Source organism: Falco cherrug, chromosome 9 (genome assembly GCF_023634085.1).
Source record: "Falco cherrug isolate bFalChe1 chromosome 9, bFalChe1.pri, whole genome shotgun sequence".
Lineage (NCBI taxonomy): Eukaryota > Metazoa > Chordata > Aves > Falconiformes > Falconidae > Falco > Falco cherrug.
Window position 1 is genome coordinate 10,597,189 of NC_073705.1, and position 22,235 is coordinate 10,619,423.

The 22,235-nt window shown below is 42.8% G+C and overlaps 1 protein-coding gene across 6 annotated transcripts; it reads right to left on the minus strand.

Moving 5' to 3' along the window:
- Positions 1–108: 108 nt before the first annotated feature.
- On the minus strand, positions 109–21,814 carry TRAF1 (TNF receptor associated factor 1). Of its 6 annotated transcripts, none has more exons than XM_055720569.1 (11): positions 21,518–21,814; positions 17,981–18,199; positions 16,206–16,290; positions 12,384–12,482; positions 10,556–10,717; positions 6,975–7,046; positions 6,119–6,184; positions 4,954–5,391; positions 4,272–4,449; positions 3,511–3,659; positions 109–2,348 (listed from the first exon to the last, which is right to left on the minus strand). In XM_055720569.1, exons 2-11 carry the CDS (start codon positions 18,187–18,189, stop codon positions 2,133–2,135), a joined length of 1,674 nt encoding a protein of 557 aa, XP_055576544.1. In that variant the 5' UTR covers positions 18,190–18,199; positions 21,518–21,814; the 3' UTR covers positions 109–2,132. The 6 variants fall into 6 exon arrangements, with proteins under 6 accessions (XP_055576544.1, XP_055576542.1, XP_055576541.1 ...); XM_055720567.1 differs by lacking the exon at positions 21,518–21,814 and adding an exon at positions 20,309–20,463; XM_055720566.1 differs by lacking the exon at positions 21,518–21,814 and adding an exon at positions 19,731–20,200.
- Positions 21,815–22,235: the final 421 nt, after the last annotated feature.

The window sequence follows — 22,235 nt, forward strand, 5'->3', positions numbered from 1 at the left end:
CGGTGCTACTACAGGAAAAATCAGTGAGCTGTTTCAATAGCAAACGGCTATCATCCTGTCCCCAAGTTGCTCAATTCCCTGTTTTCCAGTGAAAATAACACACAAGCCTTTTTTAAGGTAGTGAGCTTTATTTAGGAAATAAATAAAATTGTAAGAAAATATGAATGATTGTAATAAATACAGCACTTAAAATTACACAGCCATGACAAGTGTAATATTTTGAGGCGTTATTACTCCAGTGTGGTTACGGGGGCTAGGGCATTACTGGAAAAATAACTTTCTGTCCCTGAAAGAACATTTTAAACATGGAAGAGAGAAAAAGACAGAGAGAGACTGTGTGTGTGTGTGACAGCAAAGAATATTCAGTTCCTTCCCAACCAAACTTGATCGGTATTTCTTTATGGGGTGGGGCTTTTTTGACATTTGATACTTCATCACAACTAATTATTTTAAAGGATGCTGTCAAGATAGAAATCAGAGATTTGGCAAATCTCTTCATATGCTGGCAGTCAGGCTGGAGGTTAGTCCCAACACACAACACTTCACCAGCTCTGCTCGCCGGCTGCCGTTCCCATGGTTTGCAAAATGTAAGTGGACAGTTTCTCCTTTCCCTTCTCACGCAGTGGGCACAGCATGGTCTGTCGGCTTTGTGTTTTCAATTGGGACTTGGGAGATACCACGAAGGAGAAATGAATGAAGGAACTGCATAAAGGCCCTTCACTTGTACGTACACACCTGCCTCTGTCTGCAAGCTCGGCCCTTGGGTTGGTGGTACCACTGCTGTCCCACCCGTCCTGCGGAACAGCTCAAGCTGAGCTGCGACACAAGTTTGCTGGAAGTTCAGAAACCACTGCACCAAACCCCAGCTCGACTCCACTCATCCTGGTTAGCTGGTGGTTAAGCAGGGAACAAAGAGGGCGAGGCTCGGTGGTCTCTGGGAATAAGGCATAGCATTTGAACTTCACACACATCCAGATATTTCTGAGCTTGATTTGCTTATAAAAAAAATTAATTCCTTACCTCTATTTTTGAAAAAAAAAATAAAAAATTCTAGCAGTTACTTCTATTTTAGCATGTGAAAAGACTTAAACATCAGAGTACATAAAAAGAACTAAGCAATAAAAAAAAAGATCAGTATTTTCTAGGAAGTCACTTGCCTTGAAGGTTCAGGAAGCAACAGAACACTTTAAAACAAAGCTACTGAGGGGTCCTTACCATGACCTGGACTGGCAGCTCTGGACTTCCCAGGGGTTAACAACCCTCAGAGCTCAATATCTGAAATGGGAAAGTCAAACAACTCCTGAAATACCAGAGGTGATTTCCCCAAGGCACAGTGTAATTTGGTCACCGATCGCTGATGCAATAGAACGCCTCTTTTACAGAGCGCATAAATATAGGTCTAAAATAAATAGCAAGAAATAAATCATCCAGTATAAGGAATTCAAGCTACAAATGCTATCCACAACTCACTGCCTTCAAGGTCATCAATAGGCACAAACAGAGACACCCGATCTGTGCCTCAGGGGAAGGAATCTGCCGTTGTCCCTGGTGGGGGAACAGCCAAAATCCCACAGGATGGCTGCCAGCCAGCGCAGTCTGACAGGTCCTCGCCTCGTACCCCCGGGAAAGGGAGCGGCACACGCTGCAGGAGGAATGGAAAGCTCAGCTTCAGCCCTGGCACCCCAGAAACCTGCAAAGCCAAGGGTGCTAGAAGGGAGCTTGGGCCGCCCTCCCTAGGCAGAATGACACCCACACCAGGGCCAGGTGTGGCCAGGTGTGAGAAAGAATGGTGCCTTGTTCCACAAGTGCATCTGCGGGGTTGGGGGGTGACCGTAACCTACATCTAAAGCGGGAGTATCGGCTGTGCTGATGAAATAATCACAGTTCTCACTCGCAGTAGCGTACTCCGTGGGGCACTGGGCAAAGTACTCGGCATGCTCAGCAGTAGCTAACTCGAGCAGGCAGATTGCAGCTGATGTGAATTAACTCAGTCGAGCACAGGCTCAGGCTCTCTGATTTTGTGTGCACATGAAAACTAATACAAGGTCTCAAGCTGATGTGTGTGGGGTTTTTTCTTGTAAACTAATGAAATTCACTGGGTGATTTACCAGACAGCCATATTTCAAGTTATACTAATTTGTTTCTATAATGCATTTAAGGAAAAGCGTGTCTTCTTTCACATAGGCATATTTAGGTGACTGCAATTTGGACAAAGGGAGGAACATGGGACAGCCACTTGCAACATTCATATCATTCACTGGTCTCTGAAATGAAGCAGAAGTCAAGTCCGGGCGAAATGCATCAATAATATGTTCCCTGTTATTTTGGTCAAGCAACATAAATGTAACCTGAAAAACAAAATGCAGCAATGATGAGTTACTGAACTGAAAAATAAACCAGAAAATGTCAGAGACAGAAGTGAAAACGTGCTGCAAAAGCAGCTGGATGCTCTATCAATACCTAAATACAAATTACAACGAACGTTTTGCAACCTGAAAGGTCAGTTAATATGAACAAGGGAGACTGTAACAGTTTCCAGATGAAGTATTTAAAACTTTGCCACCCGTAAGGCAAAATTAAATAAAGTAAGGAATTATTTCTTGGTAGAGAACTGCACAGCCCAAAGACTTTTCTTTCCTTTCTCTCCTAACAACTTAAACCCTCTGAGTTTGGTTACAGTCATTACATTCATTCTGTTACTGTGGTTTGGAATCAAAAGGAACAGTTCAGTTGCCTGTACGCAAATACATAAAAGGCACAACCTAAATATCAGTATAGAATCTCCCCATCTCATTACTACTTTCATTAACTCACCGTTCTTTAGCTCTAAACGTGAAATGTATGTATTAATTTTTTAATCCAGTGAGGATTGAGAACTTTGATTTCTATTTTTGTTGGCCAGTAAATGGTGGTAAGGCTATTTGTACGAAAAGCTTACAGAACTATTACCACACAGGGGCAAGTGCTAGAACAGAGACAGAACCCTGTGCTTACTTCCACTGCTTTTCTAACCATCATTGCCATTATCAGACTGCACTTACAAAATGAGGGGAAAAAAAAAAAGATCAGGCTCACAGAAGACATCTATGGCACGTTTGAAGTAGAATTCTAACCGCACATTTCCAACACTTGTGCTTCAGGCAGCAAACCATAATCCCCTCATAAACTGATATTATCTATGTAAGATAGAGCAAGAGCCAGGAAAAAATAGGTCTCTGGCTTTAGCCCAGGTGGACACAGGCTGGGATATATCAAACACCAGTATTCTGGTGTCTGAAAATCCTGCAAGGCAGCACATGGAATGTCGGTAGGAGCAGCTTGCCCTGTGTAAAGTCACTCCATTCAGAGACAAATTATTACTCAGGATTGCAGTATAGCTAGCAGCCATCAGAGGGGAAAACGGGAAAGCACTGCCAACTTCCACTAAACTCCAGAGAAAACGTCCCCTTGTGTTCACCTGGAGAAGTGGGTTTATGCCGGGATCAGATATAAAAAGGTTGCCCTTCTTACCTTGTGTCTGAAAGGCCATGGGAGCAAAGCGTCATAGTCTCCTTTCATGACAACAAAGAACAGGGACACGTGGGTTCCTTTGCCTGTCCCGTCCCCATTCAGATAAACCCTCAGACAGACCTTGTATCCATACTTTGCAGTGTAGAAAGCTGAAAATCAGAACTCTTCGTTAGTAAAGCATCCTTTGGAAAAAAAAAACCCATAATGAGTGTTCTGGCATAGGGGAAAAGATAATGTATAATGGGTTTTGCTATCACAGAGATCAGAAAATACAAATCAGTACACTCTGGAGATTATAAGTGATGAAAATCCAGTGGCTGGAATACTTTTAGTGCCTCACACTTTGGTGAAAATTACCTATTATTAGACGCACAAGCATATTTTACCTAATCAAATTACTTTTCATATAGAGGGAAACTGCAGCAGAAAGCCAGTCAGTACCATCAGGCACCAAACTGGGGTTAGAAGAGATGGATCCAGCACATGTCAGGGCAAGTAGCTGCAGTGCAAGGCAAAATGCAAAACGAAAGCCCAGAACAGAACACAACTCTCTGGAAAAGCACATCACAGCTGCCCTGATTTAGAGGCAGAGAGCCTGACGTCTTTGCATAAACAGCATCTTAGTTTAAGGAGCTATTTTAAAAAAAAACTCCTGTCCACATGAGCAGAAAGAAGCACCACTCTAGAGAAATAAGTAGGAAATAAGTGAGTTTTCTAAAGGACTGGGTTCTGCTAACACACATATATGTCATGTGTTTTACCTGGTGAATACAAACTGACTGTTCTTCCAGTCACAGAGTCTTGTAACTTCCTGCCAACATCTGTTATTTTCCACAGAAAGACCCCGTCGTAGGAAGCTTGCTCAGAGAACAGAAGACTCTTATGAAGGCTGCTCAGGCCTGCATCCTTCTGCGTCAGGCACCGGTGCAACTCTGCAATCTAGAAAAAACAGAGCAGTTCTCAATCAACCCCCTCTCTCCAGGCTGTTCTGCTGCAGAAGTAGCAGAATTGTTCTGGAGTCCTCACATTCTGAAGGGTCTCCTTTTACTTTTTTTTTAAGTGACAGTTATGCGTTAATACATAAGGCAAACAACTGGATAGACGGTTGTTTGGTCCTCAAGGTGTAATGCTGCTTTAAGAGGATCAGTCAATTAAATAACTGTCTCGCTTGCTCACAGTCTGATCATGGCAAGCTCTGACATTCAAAACTCTCAGGAATACCTGGGCACCTAAACACACATTTAGATAACAAATATTTGAGATCCCCATTCAGAAATTTACCCAGAACACCAAAAGGATCCTGTAGATGTGTCCAGAACTTAACACTTCACAGCTCAAATTCCTGTGCCCATCCCTGTCCTGATCTCTACAGCACCTCTCACTATGTAAATATTCATTATCTATAGAACAAGCACACATCCAGTGCTTATCATAACTGTTTACCTTCAGCTCAAGGCCTCGTATTATATTTTGATCAAGTTCACTCTGTCTCCGAAAGGCTGTGATTTCCAAGTTAGAAGTCTCTACCTCTTTATTGAGCACCGCCACAATATTCTCAAACACATGTAGCTTATTTTCTAGCTCAGAAATCACTTTCTCTCTCACAAGTTGTTGCAGAACAGATTCATCTTCAGAAACAGAAGATCCAGGGAAACAGTCTACTTCCAGGTCCCCGTTGATTTCCAGCCCTACTGGGATCTGCAGATCAGAGATGCTTTTTCCTGCGCCATTCACATTCAGTTTTGGCTGTGGGATGAAACCATGTGCAGCTTTGGCAGCAGTGCACAAGCTTGCCTTCAGTTGCTTAATGTGCTGCAGCAGAAGCAGCATGTGGGCCCCAACTGCAGTTTTTTCATGCTCCTTTATCTTCTCTTTGCTTCCCTGTAAGAAGACAACACTGTCAACACACTCTTCACACAACTACTGTAACTGGCCTGGGGCCAAATCAAACAACATCCCCTTTAACTTCCTGGGAGAGACAGAGGTAGAAAAACTGCAAGATACCGTCCCAGCCACATAGCAGCCAGCTCTCAGAGGAGACACGGAGAGAGGGAAAGTAACAAGCCCTCTAATCATTAATAAGGCTATGTGTTCACATGTGTACACATGCTACACAAAAAGAACAATATCTGTATTAAATGGGATGCCAGGCAGAGTCCCAGCAAGATTCTCAAATAAGCCAATATTTAACACATATACTGTGCACAAAAGATGAGACATGGCAACAGACGCCAACTAAAATGCAAAGGTGACCCGTTACTGTTTTAAGAGGCGTTACCCTGAAGGGAATATCTGAAACAGCATAGAACAGCGTACCTGATAAGCCAGCACAATTGTAACAAACATCTATTTTTATCTGAAGTGAATGTACAGTGCAGGATACAGAGTATCACTGGCTGAACTGCACCTTACATGCACGGTGCGACCATGGCAGTTCCAACACCACCTCTGCTGGTCTACTAAAAGTGGGTAGACTTTTCCTCTTTTCCTAAAGATATTATTTAAATCAAGGCCTACTACCTCAAACACAAAAGGCTGGCTAGACCGAAGGCACAGTGCTGAGTTGTGCACCACTTGAGACCTTCCTGAAGGCAGCCATTTCACTCACCCTAAATGAACAGCCTACTTCAGAAAAACGACATCCATCCTTGTTGATTAAAGGTGTAGAGCGGTTCTGTTGGGAGAAAAAAAAAAAAGTAAACAAAATAATCAAACACCAGTTGAAAGGGATGCTTTTATTTACCTATAAACAACTAGGGCACAATCCCAGGAGCTACAAATCAGGTTAATTCAAGTCAAGGCATTACCGCAGCTTACATTGTCCAACCAGCTTTGAAAACTCATTGGTAAATCAATCAAGGGTGTGGTTGATTGCATGCTTCTTGCATGCAGCCTGGCAGTTAAATGTCCATCTAACATAATGATATAACATCATTTAACAAACCACAGTGATTCCCCAGTAACAACTTCTCATAAATAAGATGCCAGTAAGTAAAGTGGCCCACCACAGGGGGTTACACCATGCACACAGCCGCTCCAGCTCTCTTCCTCTTCTTAAAGAATTCACAGAAGAGCTGTGTCATGCAGCACGTCCTGGGAATGAACGGCAAAAGCTCTGACTGACTTTCAGATTTAGACCCCCTCCATAAGCAGAAGTGTGTCTCTCTAAATGCACTGTTATACAGCATACTCCTCTTTTGCTCATGTAGGTCTCCCTGGATATTTGAAAGGAAATAAACACTTCCCCACTTTTGTAAGATTAATTGAGAAGATAATTCAACAAAGTTAACTGTGAGAGCGGGGAAGAGAAAATAGCCAGCAGAGCTATGTTTGGGTTTAAAAAGTGCCTAGATACAACTGCCATATCTAAAGATGTTCTCAGATGTTTATTTAATCTAAATGAACAAGTGATACTTTTATTAACTGAAATAAAGCTGTACTGCAGTCACTCATCTTTTACCTACCTTCTCCTTTGCTGGTGTTTCTGTTTGCACAGGGTTTTGGTCCTTACATAAACTGTCTTCACATGAATGTTCCTGTCATTAGCACAAGAAGAAAACAATTCAGTACGTTATTAAAATAACTGAGCATCTTTACCTACCTAGGAGTCTTTGAAACAAAGCTTGTATTTGGGAATGCTATTCCCATTTTACAGAAATTCGGGAATTTGGCAGACTTTTCTACAAGAAAGTCTGTGTTATGGAAGAAAAAGTTTACAGTATGTTTCTTGGTTTCTTCCTGGAAGGTGTGGATTTAAGGAAGGGTAACTTCCTCAGGAGCACTACAAGCTCCCCATGGTGCAAAATCCTGTACCCCCGTCCAGAGAGTGCCTGCTCTGGGCCTCAATACACGACAGGCTGCAAGTTCTCTGGCTTCTTTTTAGAGGAAATAACGTTCAGAAATTTGGGACTGAAGCACATCTGCTAAAAGCAGCTACTGCTGTCCCCTGTACAATGAATTGCAGGCTCAAGAGGTTTCTCCAGCTATGCCTCTAAGCTGATTACTCTCCCTCTCAGCCCAGCAGGCATGCTCGGTGACGGATCTCCAGATGTGATACCTGTTAAGTGAGAGTACAAAGTGTGATCTTTCACTTACGGGGCCCAGAGCTTTTGGAAACTACTTACAGATGCTTTGCAAGGTTAACCATGGGAAATCTGATACAAGATTGGCAATGTACAGGTCTTGCCCAGTTCTAACCACAGTTATGTGCGTACACACACAGACAGACATGTATATATGTGATGACATGCAGGTGGATTACAGAACAGAAAGCAAACATACAGGAAACCCACATATAAACTCTTGCATTGACCTCACAGTCTGCTTAACATGCAGACCCTTCTTGCATCCTGCTTATTGACATTTTGAAGGCTGGAATCCAAATTTTCCATCACAATGTGCTAATGCAAAATGCATTACTGCTAACATGAGACTTCCTGCCGTTTCTGGCTCCAAGAAAGGTAAAGTAATCCTCCTGCCATTGGTTCATGCAGCTGTAAAGTGTGTATTCAAGACAGCAACTGTCAGCTTTCAGTTCATGCAGTTCAGGCGGGCTGTCTCTAGTATTTATAAACACCTTTCTTTGCATGCCAGTACACTTCCTATAGCAGTCTAGAAATTTTTTGATAAAGCCATTCCAGCAACCTTCAAGTCTCCCCTGCAAAGAGTCCTGAGGTTTCTCTTTTGATCCTCAGAAATACAGTGATAGTTTCTTCTCACTCTCTAACTCGTTCTTTTAATACCCTGTATCTTAGCTATTGCACAAAGCATGCCTTTATTTTCTTCCTTTCTGCTATGTGACTCCTTCAGATTACCGATTTCTTGAGGGGGACAGAGGTTGGTGAGAAGTTTATTTAAAATACAGAAATGCAAGCATCACAAAACCAGTAACTGAATGGCAAAGATGGAAAGAGTGAGAGCAGTGCACAAAACTTACTATTTGCTCCCAGAGAACTACAGATACATGGAATGCACACAAATAATCAAAATCCTTATGCCACGTAACTGCAAATTTAATAAAGCAGATCACGTAACCAGCAAAATTCTAATTCGACAAATACTAACTAAGGGAGGCACAGAAAAATCAACATCTTAAGGCAAATCCCCTGTGTGGTTGCCAAGGTTTCCTAGCCAGAAAATTAATTACATAATAGCTAACCAGAACGAGTGGGAGCAACACAGTTCTTCATCTCAGGCAAATGAAGCCTACTGAGGTGGATCTGCAGTATCACAGACCTCTGAAAAGAGAAAGGTGCTCAGGGAACACTTGCACAGCTCAGGTTTCCTCTTCCAGCCTGCCTAGTGCACTTACAGAAGGCTGAAAGGGATTAAGTGTTGCCACCTTCTGGTATTTACTGTCTCCCCGAAACATACACTGGATTTAACACTGGTAAAACTGTGCCTAGGTTCAGATATTCTTCTCTCCTGTAAGAGTTAGTAAGATATAAAGAGCACGTGCAAAAGCTTCCCAAGAAGTATGTGTTAGCAAAAGCACCTTATTCTTACCCTGGAAGGACTGTTATCCCCCTGTCAATTAAATCTCACAGCTCAGTATTTGGAAAGGCATAAATTCATGACAGTTATGACTTGCTAAGCTATCCACTGCTATTTACTTCAGGCTTTTTGAGATATTCACAAACCTCCTGCCACGTTGTAGGTCTTAATATTCCAGGACAAAACTCCAAGGCTGGCAATTACTCTCTTTAAATCATCTGGAGGGTACAATATTCATTATGCTACACCCCAAAAGAGTGTTGCCCCAGCAACATTTTCTGTTATAATAGAGCCCACAGGGTCTGAAGTTAGGTGTGGTAGGGATGAGAATGTTTTCAGAGCTTTCAAATGGAAACACACACAGCAGTGTTAGCATGGGGCATCTCTCATTCATGCTGCTATTGCTTTGTTCCAGGAGTTTTTAATTAAACATCCTAAACAACAGATGATATACCTCCATTATAAGGCTGAGAAGTGAGCCATGGAAGCTGTACCTCTGGCAATCTCTTCGTATAAGAACAGAGAATTTTCTATCATTTCTATCTGCCCCACCACACCATTTCCTTCTTCACCAACACAGAATAGTTTCCATTAGCTCCCTTTATGCCCTCAGACCACTCCCAGAATCTGGACCATGCTGCATCTACAAAAACGTGGGAAAATAAACAGCACCTTTTATTTAAGCTAAAATGAATGAATAAAGGCACTTAAAATCTGCAAGTCAGTAATGCATAACGTTGCCCTGCTATCATAATTTTGAGCATTGACTAAGAAAGTCTTTACTTTTAAGAAAAAATGCAACAGGTGTGGTAACATAAACTTAGAAGTTTGATGATCAACTACAAACTTATGAAAAAAAGAAAAAAATTGTTTTAAAGAGGATTTTGAGCAAATGCTGGGGACAGGCTAGTGTTACCCTGTGTATATACATATATGTGCAGGCTATATACACATAGATTTCACAAGTCCCTGTCACAACATTAGGAAACACAAATTAAAAGTCAGAAATATAATAAAATATACAAAATACAAAATTATAAATTAAACAAAAATATGTTTAAATAGTCACCGAGAAATCTGCGGCAGATTCAGAGTACGGTCTTCCCGGTCCACATGGTCACTGCTGCAAACGTGGAGAGTTACACCTAATAGAAATACTATCTGACAAAATCCTGCCTTATGAGTTTGTGGGCAGTTTTATTTTGAATAAAATTACAGCCACTTTCAAGATCTCTTCCCTGCCACTGTCTGTGTTCTGCTTCTTACCTGTCTCGTACTGGGACACGTGCTTTGAGACAGGAGCTAAAACATGGGCTGCCCAAGTCCTGGATGAGCACACAGATATTTCCCCTCTCTGTTGTAACATCACAAGCAAACTCTCAAACAAAGCTCATTTTTCCCTCCAACACATGCATGGAAAAATCAGCAAACGCAGGAAAACTAAATATTCTCCAAGTGCAATAGCGTTCACAAATCAGAATGAAAAGCGTCATGATCGATTATTTAAACCATTAATATAAAGCCCTCATTTGAAACGGAGAACTGTTCTTACTTGGTATTCACTGCTGGATAAGCTCCGCTTACACTTCTGACACATTGTCACATTATTAACACATCCATTTTCCAAATGATCTGCAAGTTTCTTTCTCATCACCATGTGTCCACAACCAGTGTGACAAGGGATTAAAGCATATTCACATAAGCTCTGATGCTCCTGGAAGTAAAAAGTTATAAACCAAAATGAGAACTGAATTTATCACATTTATCTATAAATAAGGGATAAAAATTAGATAAAAAAAAGGAAAAAATTACAAATCTATAAATAGTCTCCATTCTGCCAACCTATATCTTTGCTTTGCATTTCTTCTAAACTTAGGTAAAGTCCCACTCCACAACATTACTCAGATTACTTGTGAAAAATTCACCAACTTTACTGGGGCATTTTTGTCAATTCTTAACTTAAAAAAAAAACCGCAACAAAACTTTTGAAAAATTTAAATATGAGGTTTCCCTTGAACTGTCTCTTCTCTAGTGCTTTTGTTTGAAAATACCATGATCCTGGTCCCAGCTTTTTTCCTTGTATTAGAAGATCCCTAACTTGTAGCCAGGGCTTTTTCAGGGTGGTTTTTGGGGGGGTTTTTGTGGGGTTTGGGGTGGGTTTTTCTGAGCACTAAGACCATCCTGCTCTGTCTGATAGGATGAATATGGTTAGTCTGCTGACATCTTTGCATAGGATAAAAGAATGGACATCCGACGCCGTCTATGCAACAATTAGGACACAATCCTTACCTATGTTCAGAATAGCTTTTAAAACTTTTCCTTTTCAATATTTGCACCCTCTCTTCTCAACAAGGAAAAATATCAGCATTACTGCTTTCATAACATCCAACAGGTCTACTTTCAGATTCTTAAAAACACAATATTGCAATAAAAACTGTTTACTCTGACCTCTTTTCCTGAAGCTTCTGTAGACACTGTGTCACAACTGATTTTGTCTTTAAAGGGAGATGGCTGTCCCCTACAGAACAGGCTCAGAAATGCCAATTTCAATCACACGCCCAAATCTCAAATCAATTTTGCCATGTATTCATGCTGAGAGGGGCTCCAATTCTCAAAACCATGAAACTAAGCAAACGGGGTGAATTTTTCCTTAAAGAAGAATACGCTCAAACAGAAAATCTGTGCAAAATTAGCAAAGAAAAGGCAGCAGCACTTCAGATGCTTATCAGACACACAGTCACACCAGGTACACAGAGGACTCCCTGTAACAAATGCAGAAAGACCCTCTGTTCCTACACCAGAGGACCAAAATAGAGCTGCTTTAGTATCAGAATTATCTGCCTTTTAGTATCAGAATTATCTGCCTTTTTTCATTGTTCTAGTTTGCATAGCAGGTTCACAAATCTTGCCTATTTAAATACTTTACCTGGGGCATTTCACATCAGTCTGAAAACAATGGTGAACACGTTCAATCAATAGGAGTAATTTAAGCAGGAGGAAATTATTACTCTTATAAAAACATACTAAGGATACTGCCCATAACAATGTTCTGGAGTCGGATGTATTCTGGTCTAGCAAAACTGGCCTGTACTATCTTTGCATGTAAATAATAAGTAAACCCAAGGGAAAAAAGAATCATAGTTGATGTAAATTTGTGCAACATTAATTTCACAGTCATTCATGAAGTTCTGGATTTAGTCAAAGCCCTACTGAAGTTAATAGCGTGGGTTTAGATACCCTGTTGGCATAAATCATGATACCTTCGCTGATTCTAATCACGATGCTTAATTTGTGTTTGCTGAGAACTCAGTTTCATTGTCTTTCTGTCCCCACTCAAGTAAGAGTGCATGTTAATTTAGATAAACTGCCTTTAAACATACTTCAAAATTTTTCATGGTACCAGACCAACTGCATCCAAGGGTCACACAGTGTACTTTTAGTTCAGAAATCTCATTATTAATGGCAGCATCACCAAAAGCCTGGAAAGTAAACACAGTAAGGAAAAAAAACACTGGTCAGAAAGTACTCCAGCATGCATTCTTGACATAGGAATAAAGTGACTTTATCGAAATTGCAGATCTTGATAAATCCCTTATTATTTTTTTAATTTATTGTACTGCCATAAGACTCTCTAACCTATCAAGTTAATCTTAGTGTAGTAGAAGCCCCAATAATTATGAAATAATTTCTTTCTTACAGTTCAAGAATAAACTATTTGATGTGATATAATTTTCCTGAAAACAGGCCTAGCCAACTACAGCTATTATTTTAAGTTTCTTTTCACGGAAGCCTGAAATATGTCACATGCAATGAATGTGCTGACAGGACCCGAACTATAGGGTGCTGCCATGTGCCATGCTTAAAGAATGCGTTTCATTATCGGAGTCATTAACACCTCCTAAACGTGCTGCAGAGAGGACTTGAGACTGTTCTGCAGTGAGAGTACATTTCTCAGACCATGGCTGTTTCCATTTAGTATGGCACTGTGTACTAAAGAAATGTGAACCATATGTGAGTGGGGTTTTTTTTGCACTACGTAGATCTTTTCATTATGTTAACCATGAAGAACTGTACAATTACCATGTAAATTATGAAACACTACACACTTTTACTATTACATCTTGCACAATCAAAACTGACACAAGAACAAGCCCTATTAAAGTTATTGGCATGTTTTTAGGTACTCTTAAGTACACAATATGGAGGACTGCAGATTTCCCATGTAACAACACAGAGCAAGGAAAGAACTGGGGGGTGGGAAGCTTTAAAAATAGAGGCAGGAAAGCATTTACAAATTATGCCCACATTTCAATAAAGTTACTGAAATTCTACACAAGGAGCTAAAAAAATAAGCAAACAATTATCAGAATCAACATTCCTGTGTTTTTTTAATCTAGATACAAGATGTTTGTACTTACCTACATTTGCCGTATTAAATCACACAAAAGCAGCACAGCCAATGCTACGAATAGTAATGAGTTACATTTCCATATGAAGAGTCTCACTGAAATTAATTTCCTAATCTCAACCTGCAAGCAAATTCCAGAACTTTGCACACAAACTGCAAACAACTCCACAAACAAGGAATTAAAAAATAATCATGTAGGGTGTACAAAACCATGTATGGCTCCACCTGCATACATGGAAGAGTTTATGCACTAAGCTAGCAATCAACGTACAATTAGTGACAGCACCCCAGCCTCATCCTCTAAAACATTCTAGTCTAATTTATGAGCAAAATCAAAAAGAAGAAATTCAATTTATCAGGCACATGGTGGCTTTTTCCTCCTGTGTCATAACAGAAAAACTCCAGGAATTTCCTGACATTACAAAATAGATCATTTGAAACATACTGAACTACAGGGTCAGTCCCAGCAGCACATGCATTTCTTACTGTTTTGTGCATTCCCTGTGCTTTTTCTTTCACACTTGTAGTTGCTAAATCATTAAAGACACTATTTGGGTAAAAAACAAGGCAGGAAATCCTCGTATCTTCTTTTATCTGCACAGGCCACTGCTTCTAAATATTCACCTGAACCTCTGCCCTCTTACCTGGGCACATGAGTTTGCACAGAACTTCTTTAGGGACCTGAGTCAGACCCCCATACAGTAAATGAAACGACTCTCACTGACATTGAAGTGCTCCAGGTCAAAGAGAAAATATTTCTGATTTGATATATTGCAGTTGCACATCTCCCTTCTTTCATTTTAGCTATTTCAAAGGAAGATGTTGATGCAGGTGCTGCTGATGTTGATCACGAGTGGCTGTTGTGGCACACATACCTGCCCAGACCTGCCTGCCCCCCAGCTGGCTGTGTCCTACCATATCCCATCCAAAAACCCCTGCCAGACGCACTCCCCTTGGCACTCTGACCCAGACAATGTCTATCTCATGGCTTCCTCCAGCTACAGGAGGACTCTGGTCCACAACTCATGTGAGCAGGAAGATCAACTAGCAACAAGTTTAACAAACAGATCCATCTGACTAAAAGCTTCCCAGGATAAATCCAGCAGTTCTTTCTCTCCAGCTAAGGCTGGGCCTCGGCAGCAGGACCAGGGTCTACAGTTACTCGTAACACAGCCACGAGTGGTTTGTGTTCAGTTCAGAGCAGAGAACTGTCCTCTAAGCCAAGCTCATGAGTGACAGCAGACAGGGTGTGAGCAGAGGCTTGGGAGGATGCCCCCACTCCTCTGACTTCCGTGACAGATGCAGATGCTCAGTAACTGATGCTGATGAACAGCACCATGGTAAAATGACATATACATTGCATAGGAAGGAATCGTAAATCCAAAGTGTAACAGGGAAGGGATGGGAGTTACCACAGAAATAGATCATGGCATGAGATAAAGCAAATACACATCCTGATAGGGCCTTACTTTTCCTTGTGTAGGTATCTTACATAAAATACAAACACATAAACAGATAGCATAGGCAATAAACACTAAACAAAACCACTGCAAAGGTAAAGCCAAGATTATCAGGAACACATATAAAGAATAAACCCGCTAAATGATTTTCATTATTTATGTTGTTTACAAACTCCAACCATTTGCTATAAGTTGATCTACATAGGCAGATTCTCATGCTTTCATGGTGATTGACTTCATCTGGACACTCAACAGGGATAAGAATCTGCCCAGGCAGATCAGCTTGCAAGAGTGGGGCCCTCTTTACAACAACCCAGCCACAGCTTTTGCAGAAAGTCCCAGCAGACTTGGTGAGAATCCCACAGCAGAGAAATCCCAAAGTTACAAGAGAACTAACAGTCAACACAGAATAAAAAGTTCATAAGGGTTTAGCTCTACCTATCTGTGGTTACACGATGTATGAAATTCTGTTACTGGGAAATTCATTGCAGAACGGAGGATTTTTTCCTAGATTAAGTGCAGATTCATTATTCTGCTGCAGCCACTTCCTAAACTTTGTCTTTTACCTCACTGCCAGCTGCCTATTGGGTTTCATTTTTCCCTAAAAAATGTAGACAGAACGTGTGTCTCTTGGTATTCCTGCACGTAACCAGAAAGGAAGGAAAAAGACGAGCTGGGACTGAGCCCTACGGCCCAGTTAGTATTCAGGATATAGAATAATGCAGCTGTCAGCCTGGAAAATCACACAACAGCAAAAGAGATCAGCACCACTAAATTCCAGATGAAACATTTGCCAGTGCACAGCTTCTATCAGCTATTACGTTTCAGCTCTAGTTTTTCCACTGTTTCCCCTGATACCTGGCTGTCAAAATCCTTCTCCGGCAATTTAGCCAGCTAACTGACACCCTGGCTTTTTTTCCTAGGGATGCTCCACCTGTAAGTCTGGTAACAAGTTTGAAGGGTACAGAGAAGGGTATGAGATTGGAAAATCCACTAGGATACTTAATAAGGATAGTAATTACAGCTAAAACATACTACTACAAGTAGGAAAGCAACAGTTTCTTTTGAGACAATAAAAAGTTAATTATATGGTAGAGTGTGGGATTATATGTTGCAGAACCTGACAGACTTGGAAAGCCCTAAGGCTGCCATTATACTTTTTAAAATCAAAAACTGTGGGAAATCCAAACAACTAAAGCATAAGTTAAAAAGTGTAACTGTCAGTTGCTATCTCATTTTATATTACTGCTGCCTAAACTGTAGCCCAATGATGACTATAGAGTAGTCCAGAGAATGGTTAATGATAGATTAATGAACTGTGAACTACAACTTACCCTTTCTTCTGCCAATAGGCTTCCCTCACCTAAAGTGCTGGGATCTTCCTCTTTACATTTCTGGCAAATTGCATTTTTATTGTTTCTGGCAACAAGAAGAATGAAATAACAATCAGCTGGTGTACTGTAGTTTAGGAGGTCTTTGTATAGACACTGACACAAACAAAACCATGGGAATTGTAATTTCCATTCAAAATCCATAGTTCTTGATCATCAAAGCGCCAATCCTTGAACACACTGACATCAAATAAAATCCTGCTGTTCTATTCCTCAAGACTATGACTAGGCCCATAAATCTTATCTGTATTTCAGCAAAATAAGAGCAGCGTAGATCATACAAAAGAATAAAGATGGAAACCTATTTATCTCATGAATTATGCAAAAACACCACATAGGAAAGTTAACATGAAAACTAAACTCTTTTAAAACACAGACAATGCCCATTTTCCCAAAATAGATATATAGACTTCAAATTACAAAGACATAGTAAAACCGGTGCAGAATTAAGTTCTAGAAGTTAACACCCTGCTGCAGCTAAAAAAGGTTTTTATCTCCTCTCAAAGTATTTAGCATAAAGTTTTACAGAGGAAAAGTCAAAAACAAAACTTTACTTCAGAGGTGTTTCATTGCCAGTGCTATTTAGCATCCAGACAAGTAATGAACCAACACAGACCAGGAAGCTCATCAGAAAAGCATCCATCCAACCAGAGCATAACTGATTTCAAACTGTACAAGTTAGCTTGTTTGAGCCAGTTTCCTGTTTGTGCTGTAAGGACAAACTAGTGAGAAGATAAAACAATTCTGGTTATGTTCTGCTGACAGTTTTATGAATTTGTGGTTTAAGTTGCTTCATTAAGGGGCTTTATTCTACATTGACAGTAACGGATTTATGCAAGTTGGTCAAACACATTAATTTCAACCCATTTTTACATTATTATACACTGATTTTCAAATCACATGTGGCCAGTGCATTGATGCAGCTTTTCAGGTGGCCCACACTGCGATGAGAGCTGGGCCTGCGCAAACTGGCATGCACAAACTAGCTTACTAACAACATCCAGGAGGAAGCGTAGTAACAGGCATGAGACTTACTTAGGCAGTACTAAAGCCCAGCCTGGATCTTGACAGCTGCTGTTTTCCAAAACGTCAAAGCTCAAACTGCAATGCAATTTCACCTCTCACCTGCAGGGCAGCCATACCCTTTTCCAAAGGCTCTGGATCAAGGTGTAAGTGTTGAAAGAAAAGGTAGGACAGAAGCAGCTAATCGATCAAAGCAAATTCCCACCCAGCTCCTGGTTTTCAGGTTGTCTGGGACAATGGCTGTCATGGTTTGTCACGAATGGCACAGCACCTTAACATGTAGTGAGTGGCCCAGCTGAGTTACTAAAAATAAAACTTTAAGATGTTTATTAAAATCCTGTAACCTCACTTATTAAAGGAGCGTGGAGTCCCGTGAAAGTATTAAGTCAGTACTAGTTCTTCAAGGTTGAATCAGAATCATTCCCTCACACTTACAGATAGGAAAACTGACTTCTGCCAAGCCCAGTAATCCAGCCTTCCCCACCCTGTTGACTTCCACACTGGAAAAAAGGAGGTAGAGAGCACCCTGCACGCCACCCCAGGTAAGTACTTCTCAACGGTAAAACGACTGCGGCACAGCGGGCTGAGTAGCCACAGACTCATCTGCTGAGCACAGCGGTGTGACACAGCTCTCGGGAGCGTATGCAGCCACAGACTCTGCCACAGCAGCGTGACCCTCTGGAGCCAGGACCTACCGTACAATCCAGGAGAGGCAGGCGGAGCAGTACCTATGGCCGCAGAGCGTTTGCAGGGCTTTCTTCAGAATGTTATTACAGTTGCTGCACAGGTACTTCTGATCGGGCGCATCCTCACAAATGTTAGTGGGATATCCGAAAGGAAATTCATTCTCATCAGGAGAAGAGCCAGGGACATCCTGCGAGCCTCTGGTTGTTTTCTCAGCCATCTGAAGTAAACTGTCAGAGATAAGGAAAAAAAATAGGTGCTCAAACAAGCAGGCACAGGCTCACTTTGATGTGAGAGAATGTATCAGGCATCAAAGTCCACGAGCAGCTCCAAACCTAGTAACCTAGCGATCTGTTTAATCGAGTCTACAAGTGACATGTGTGACTAAATGTCACAGTGGGGTTTGACTAGGTACCTGCAGGAAATTACTGTACAGATTTAAAATTTCCCTCAAACACAACTTGAAAATGGACAATATATTACAATAAGGGGCTGGGGTTTTCTTTCCAGAGTTTTTTTACCTTGTAGGAAGATGAAGTAAATATTGCCATCATCTTAGAGCTACAATCCCATCAGTTCACATCACACACAATTATTTCCTGTAGAGTAAATCCCCAACCACCTTCAATTCCCAGCAGCCAAAATTCATGATTATGCTTCACAGATGCAGAAACCAAGCAACTGATGTGTTTGCAGTGACTTTCCTGAAGTCACAGAGCTACTGGTGAAACGAAAAAGGAAATCTTAAGTCCACAAAGTACTTAAACGCTTGTGCTCTTACCAGATACGCCTTGAGCCACATGTGCCAAGGTGTCATGCACATTCAGTGTAAGGTTTAGTTACCAAGAGCTGTGCAGTTGAGTATTTTTGAAAAAGCAACAAAAAACGATTGTTGTGTCTCCACAGTCACTTGGGAAGTTCAGGAAGGCTTTTCACCCAGGGGCCTGGTACAGTTTGATCACAGTAATGCCTTTATAAATCTGTTTTTTTGCCCGTATATAGTTTGATCACAATGCCTTTATAAATCCATTTTTTTGCCCGTATACAGTTTCATCACAATAACACCTTTATAAATCTATTTTTTTCCCCGTAATGGTACTGACACGCAATAACCCAGCTCAGTATTACCAAAAGCAACACTGACTAATAAAGTCTCTGAAAAAAATGAAGCACAAGGCTGCCTAGGCCAGGCACAGGACAGGGCACACCCTGGATTTAACACACTCCTCTCTGGACAAACAGCATGTTCAGTGGCCTGGTATCGCCAATTCCCTTGGCTTCTCCAGATGTGTGCCGGGGAGTGCAGCACCACTGCAGGGGCTTCCCCATCCGCCCAGAACCATCAATTAAAAACCAGTGACACTACAGGCACAGCCGGCGGGCTGGTGCCCGGTGAGGAGGCGGTAGACCAGCCGCCCGGCTGAGGAGGGGGCCGCCAGCTTCTGGCGTGCCCGCGGAGCCCGTTGGGCAGCAGCCCACCCGCGGGGGCCTGACACCGGTGACACCGGCAACCCCGGCACCACAGCAGCCCCAGGGCACGCCACCCCCGGCTCAGCAGGGCACAGGGGCGGCAGCGAGGGCGGCCAGCACCCCCGGGGGCCCCCCCACACCCTCCGGCTGCCCCCCGGGGGCCGGGCCCGTGAGCCCGGGGAGGCCGCGGGCGGTCTCCCCTCAGCGGGGCCGGGCGCGGCGGCGGGCGGGAGGCGCCCAGGCCGCGGGCGGCTGAGGCGGGGCCCGCGCTCCCCCTCCCGCGCCCCTTACCTGAGCCCGCCGGCGCCGGGCCCGCGGCCTGAGGGGGCGGCGGGGCGAGGGGCCGGCGGTGGGGCGGGGCCGGTGCCTGCCCCGGTGGAGGCCGGCCGTGCGGTGCCGCAGGCGGGGGAAATGCAGGCGGCCGGCTCGGCGGAATCTGGGCGACTGCTGCCTCGCTCCGGCCGGGAGGAGCGGGGAAGGAAAGGCGGCCCGGGGGCCGGGGGGAGCCGGCCTTCCCCCGCCCGGGGCAGCGCGGCCCGGCTCCGGGCGGCGGCCCGGGCCTCGGGAGCCTGAGCGGCACCGACCCGCCGGGAGGACATTCCCCCGGGACAGCCGGCATGGAAGGTGCGCTTGGCTGACCTGTCCCTGACAGCCGCTCACAGCGGCGGTGACCCGACCCTGTCACTCAGCCAGCAATCATGCCTGCCCCGAGCACGATGGCAGGGAAAAATGCCCTGTCTGACCCCCTGCCCCCCCGCCCCCGGGAGCCGCAGCCTTGCCCTCCGCACGCCACCGAGAAGCCCCCCGGCTGCCCCGACGCCGGCACTGACCCCCCCCAGCTAGCACAGGGCAGGTAATACATGCAAAACCTTCTCGGCTGCTCGCAGCGCGGTAAAGATTTCTACAAATGAAAGTTTCGCTCTCAGAAGGTCCTCTTTTCCCCTTGAAATTTCACTATGAAATCACACACTGTAACGCTGTCTGCCAGGATTCGCTTAGAAGAGAGAAAGTTGCAAGCTGCAAATGTGTCAGCTCTTCCTCGGGAAAGAAACTTGGGGAATACCGCTGTGGGGGGAGTCCTAGCTGCAAATTAAAAATAAAAAGCGGAGGTGGTTCTCTAGATGCTTCACTTGGCTCATTGCTCCACTACATTTACAACTATGTTTGCATCCCGGTGCCTTGTGACTGCAGGGAAGCTGCTGGGGCGGTTATTGCTCATCAGCATCAGCCCGAGAGCTTCCCATGGTGTGTGCACAGGTAATAGCTCCACATCTGGAACAGCTGCCCCCTCACCATCATTCCAGATTACCGATCGCAACACCAAACAGACTGGAGCTATGTTGGATAATCAATGAGAAGGATGCTTCTGGCATCAAGACATAGCCCTCCTTCAAGTGTAGTATACTGTAGTGCTTTGTTGCATTGCTAAGAGAAATATTGGAATTAATTATGGAACTTTTTTCCCCTCACACTGTTATAAACAGCTACGTTCGTGTTTTCATGAAGAAGCAAAGACCATCCATAAACTCTGCTCACACAGCTGCATGACTCAACTCCTATATTTGCCTGTATGATATAACATCATTCTTTTTCGTGCATTCCTCTGCTACACACATACTGTATTTATTGAAGATTTTCCAGGAAAAAAAAATCCATTAAACTTCTACCTTTTTGTCTCAAAAGGGCTGTCAAACGAAGCAAGAATAACCTAAACATTTTTCTAGACTTCAAAAGGGCAGTTTAGTTTAAAACCAAATATACCTAAGGAAGAAACCTCTAAAAAGATAGCCAGGTCCCTGGGTAAGATATATATTTATCCCTTACAGGACGATATACTGGAAGTCTATATACACACACAAAAAAATGAATCTTCTCAGGATACAGTACTGTGAAGATATTATAAGCACCAAGCCTGGCACTGTTTGCAGAATACAGGCTAAAGAACCCCATAATAACCAAGAAACAGGATGTAAAATGTTTATACAAAATATTCAAGATTGCAAATTCAACCATCTTTGTGGTAAATTAAAAATAACAGGAAGTATTAAAAATACACTCAGAACACAGTAAGAATGTACCTGGACTCTTTAAGGCAGATAGCTGCTCAGTTTTCTCTGTATGCTGGTTCATTTGTGGGACTTGGAGACAAATAATGACCATCTTCTAGCATCTAGGATTTCTAATAATAAAATTCCCATTCTTGCAAGCAGTTTGTCAAAAAGGTTTCCTACATTTATGTCCACAATCTCTTCAATTTTTTTATTAAAAATTCACCTGTGGGCCAAATGCTACTTTCAGTTCCACCCTGCAGTCCCACAGGAATCAGGATGCAAGACTGTTTCCAAAAGAAGGATTTGATCCTTCGCTTTGCCAGATAATCATTCCTTTGCTTTCCCTTGAATGAGACAGGCTTTTGACAAGTGACATGATTTTCTTCTGAAGGCTTTCACAGTTTAAAAATGATGATGCAAAGGAAATTGTCATTATAGGGGGAAGTGAACATAAGCCTGATGGAGCCAACTGCAGAGCCAGTTTTAGGGAATCCGTCTGGCTTACTGCCCTACATCACCGGAGTGGTGCTGGGTAAACCACTGGCCTACTAAATGCTTCCACCTTCCCCTGCAATGAGGCAGTAACTTTTGCTTCCTTTTATAAAACACTCAGATCTCACCAGATGAAAAGCATCATGTGCAGTTCAGTAACGCTGTCATATCACAAGAAAATGACTAATTTAGCAAGATGGGCGTGCAATTACCTGGTCATACACAGCCACGGTACCTGCATGTGTAACCTTTT

What these genes read in the sequence shown, in the direction of transcription:
- TRAF1 (XM_055720566.1), bottom strand. Translation starts at nt 20,038, where the DNA reads ATGTCCTCCCGGCGGGTCGGTGCCGCTCAGGCTCCCGAGGCCCGGGCC. An exon ending in GCCTATTGGCAGAAGAAAGG is followed by an intron (nt 12,483 to 16,205) that starts GTAAGTTGTAGT and finishes TTTACTTTCCAG; the next exon opens with GCTTTTGGTGATGCTGCCAT. An exon ending in CATGGCCTTTCAGACACAAG is followed by an intron (nt 2,349 to 3,510) that starts GTAAGAAGGGCA and finishes TTTGTTTTTCAG; the next exon opens with GTTACATTTATGTTGCTTGA.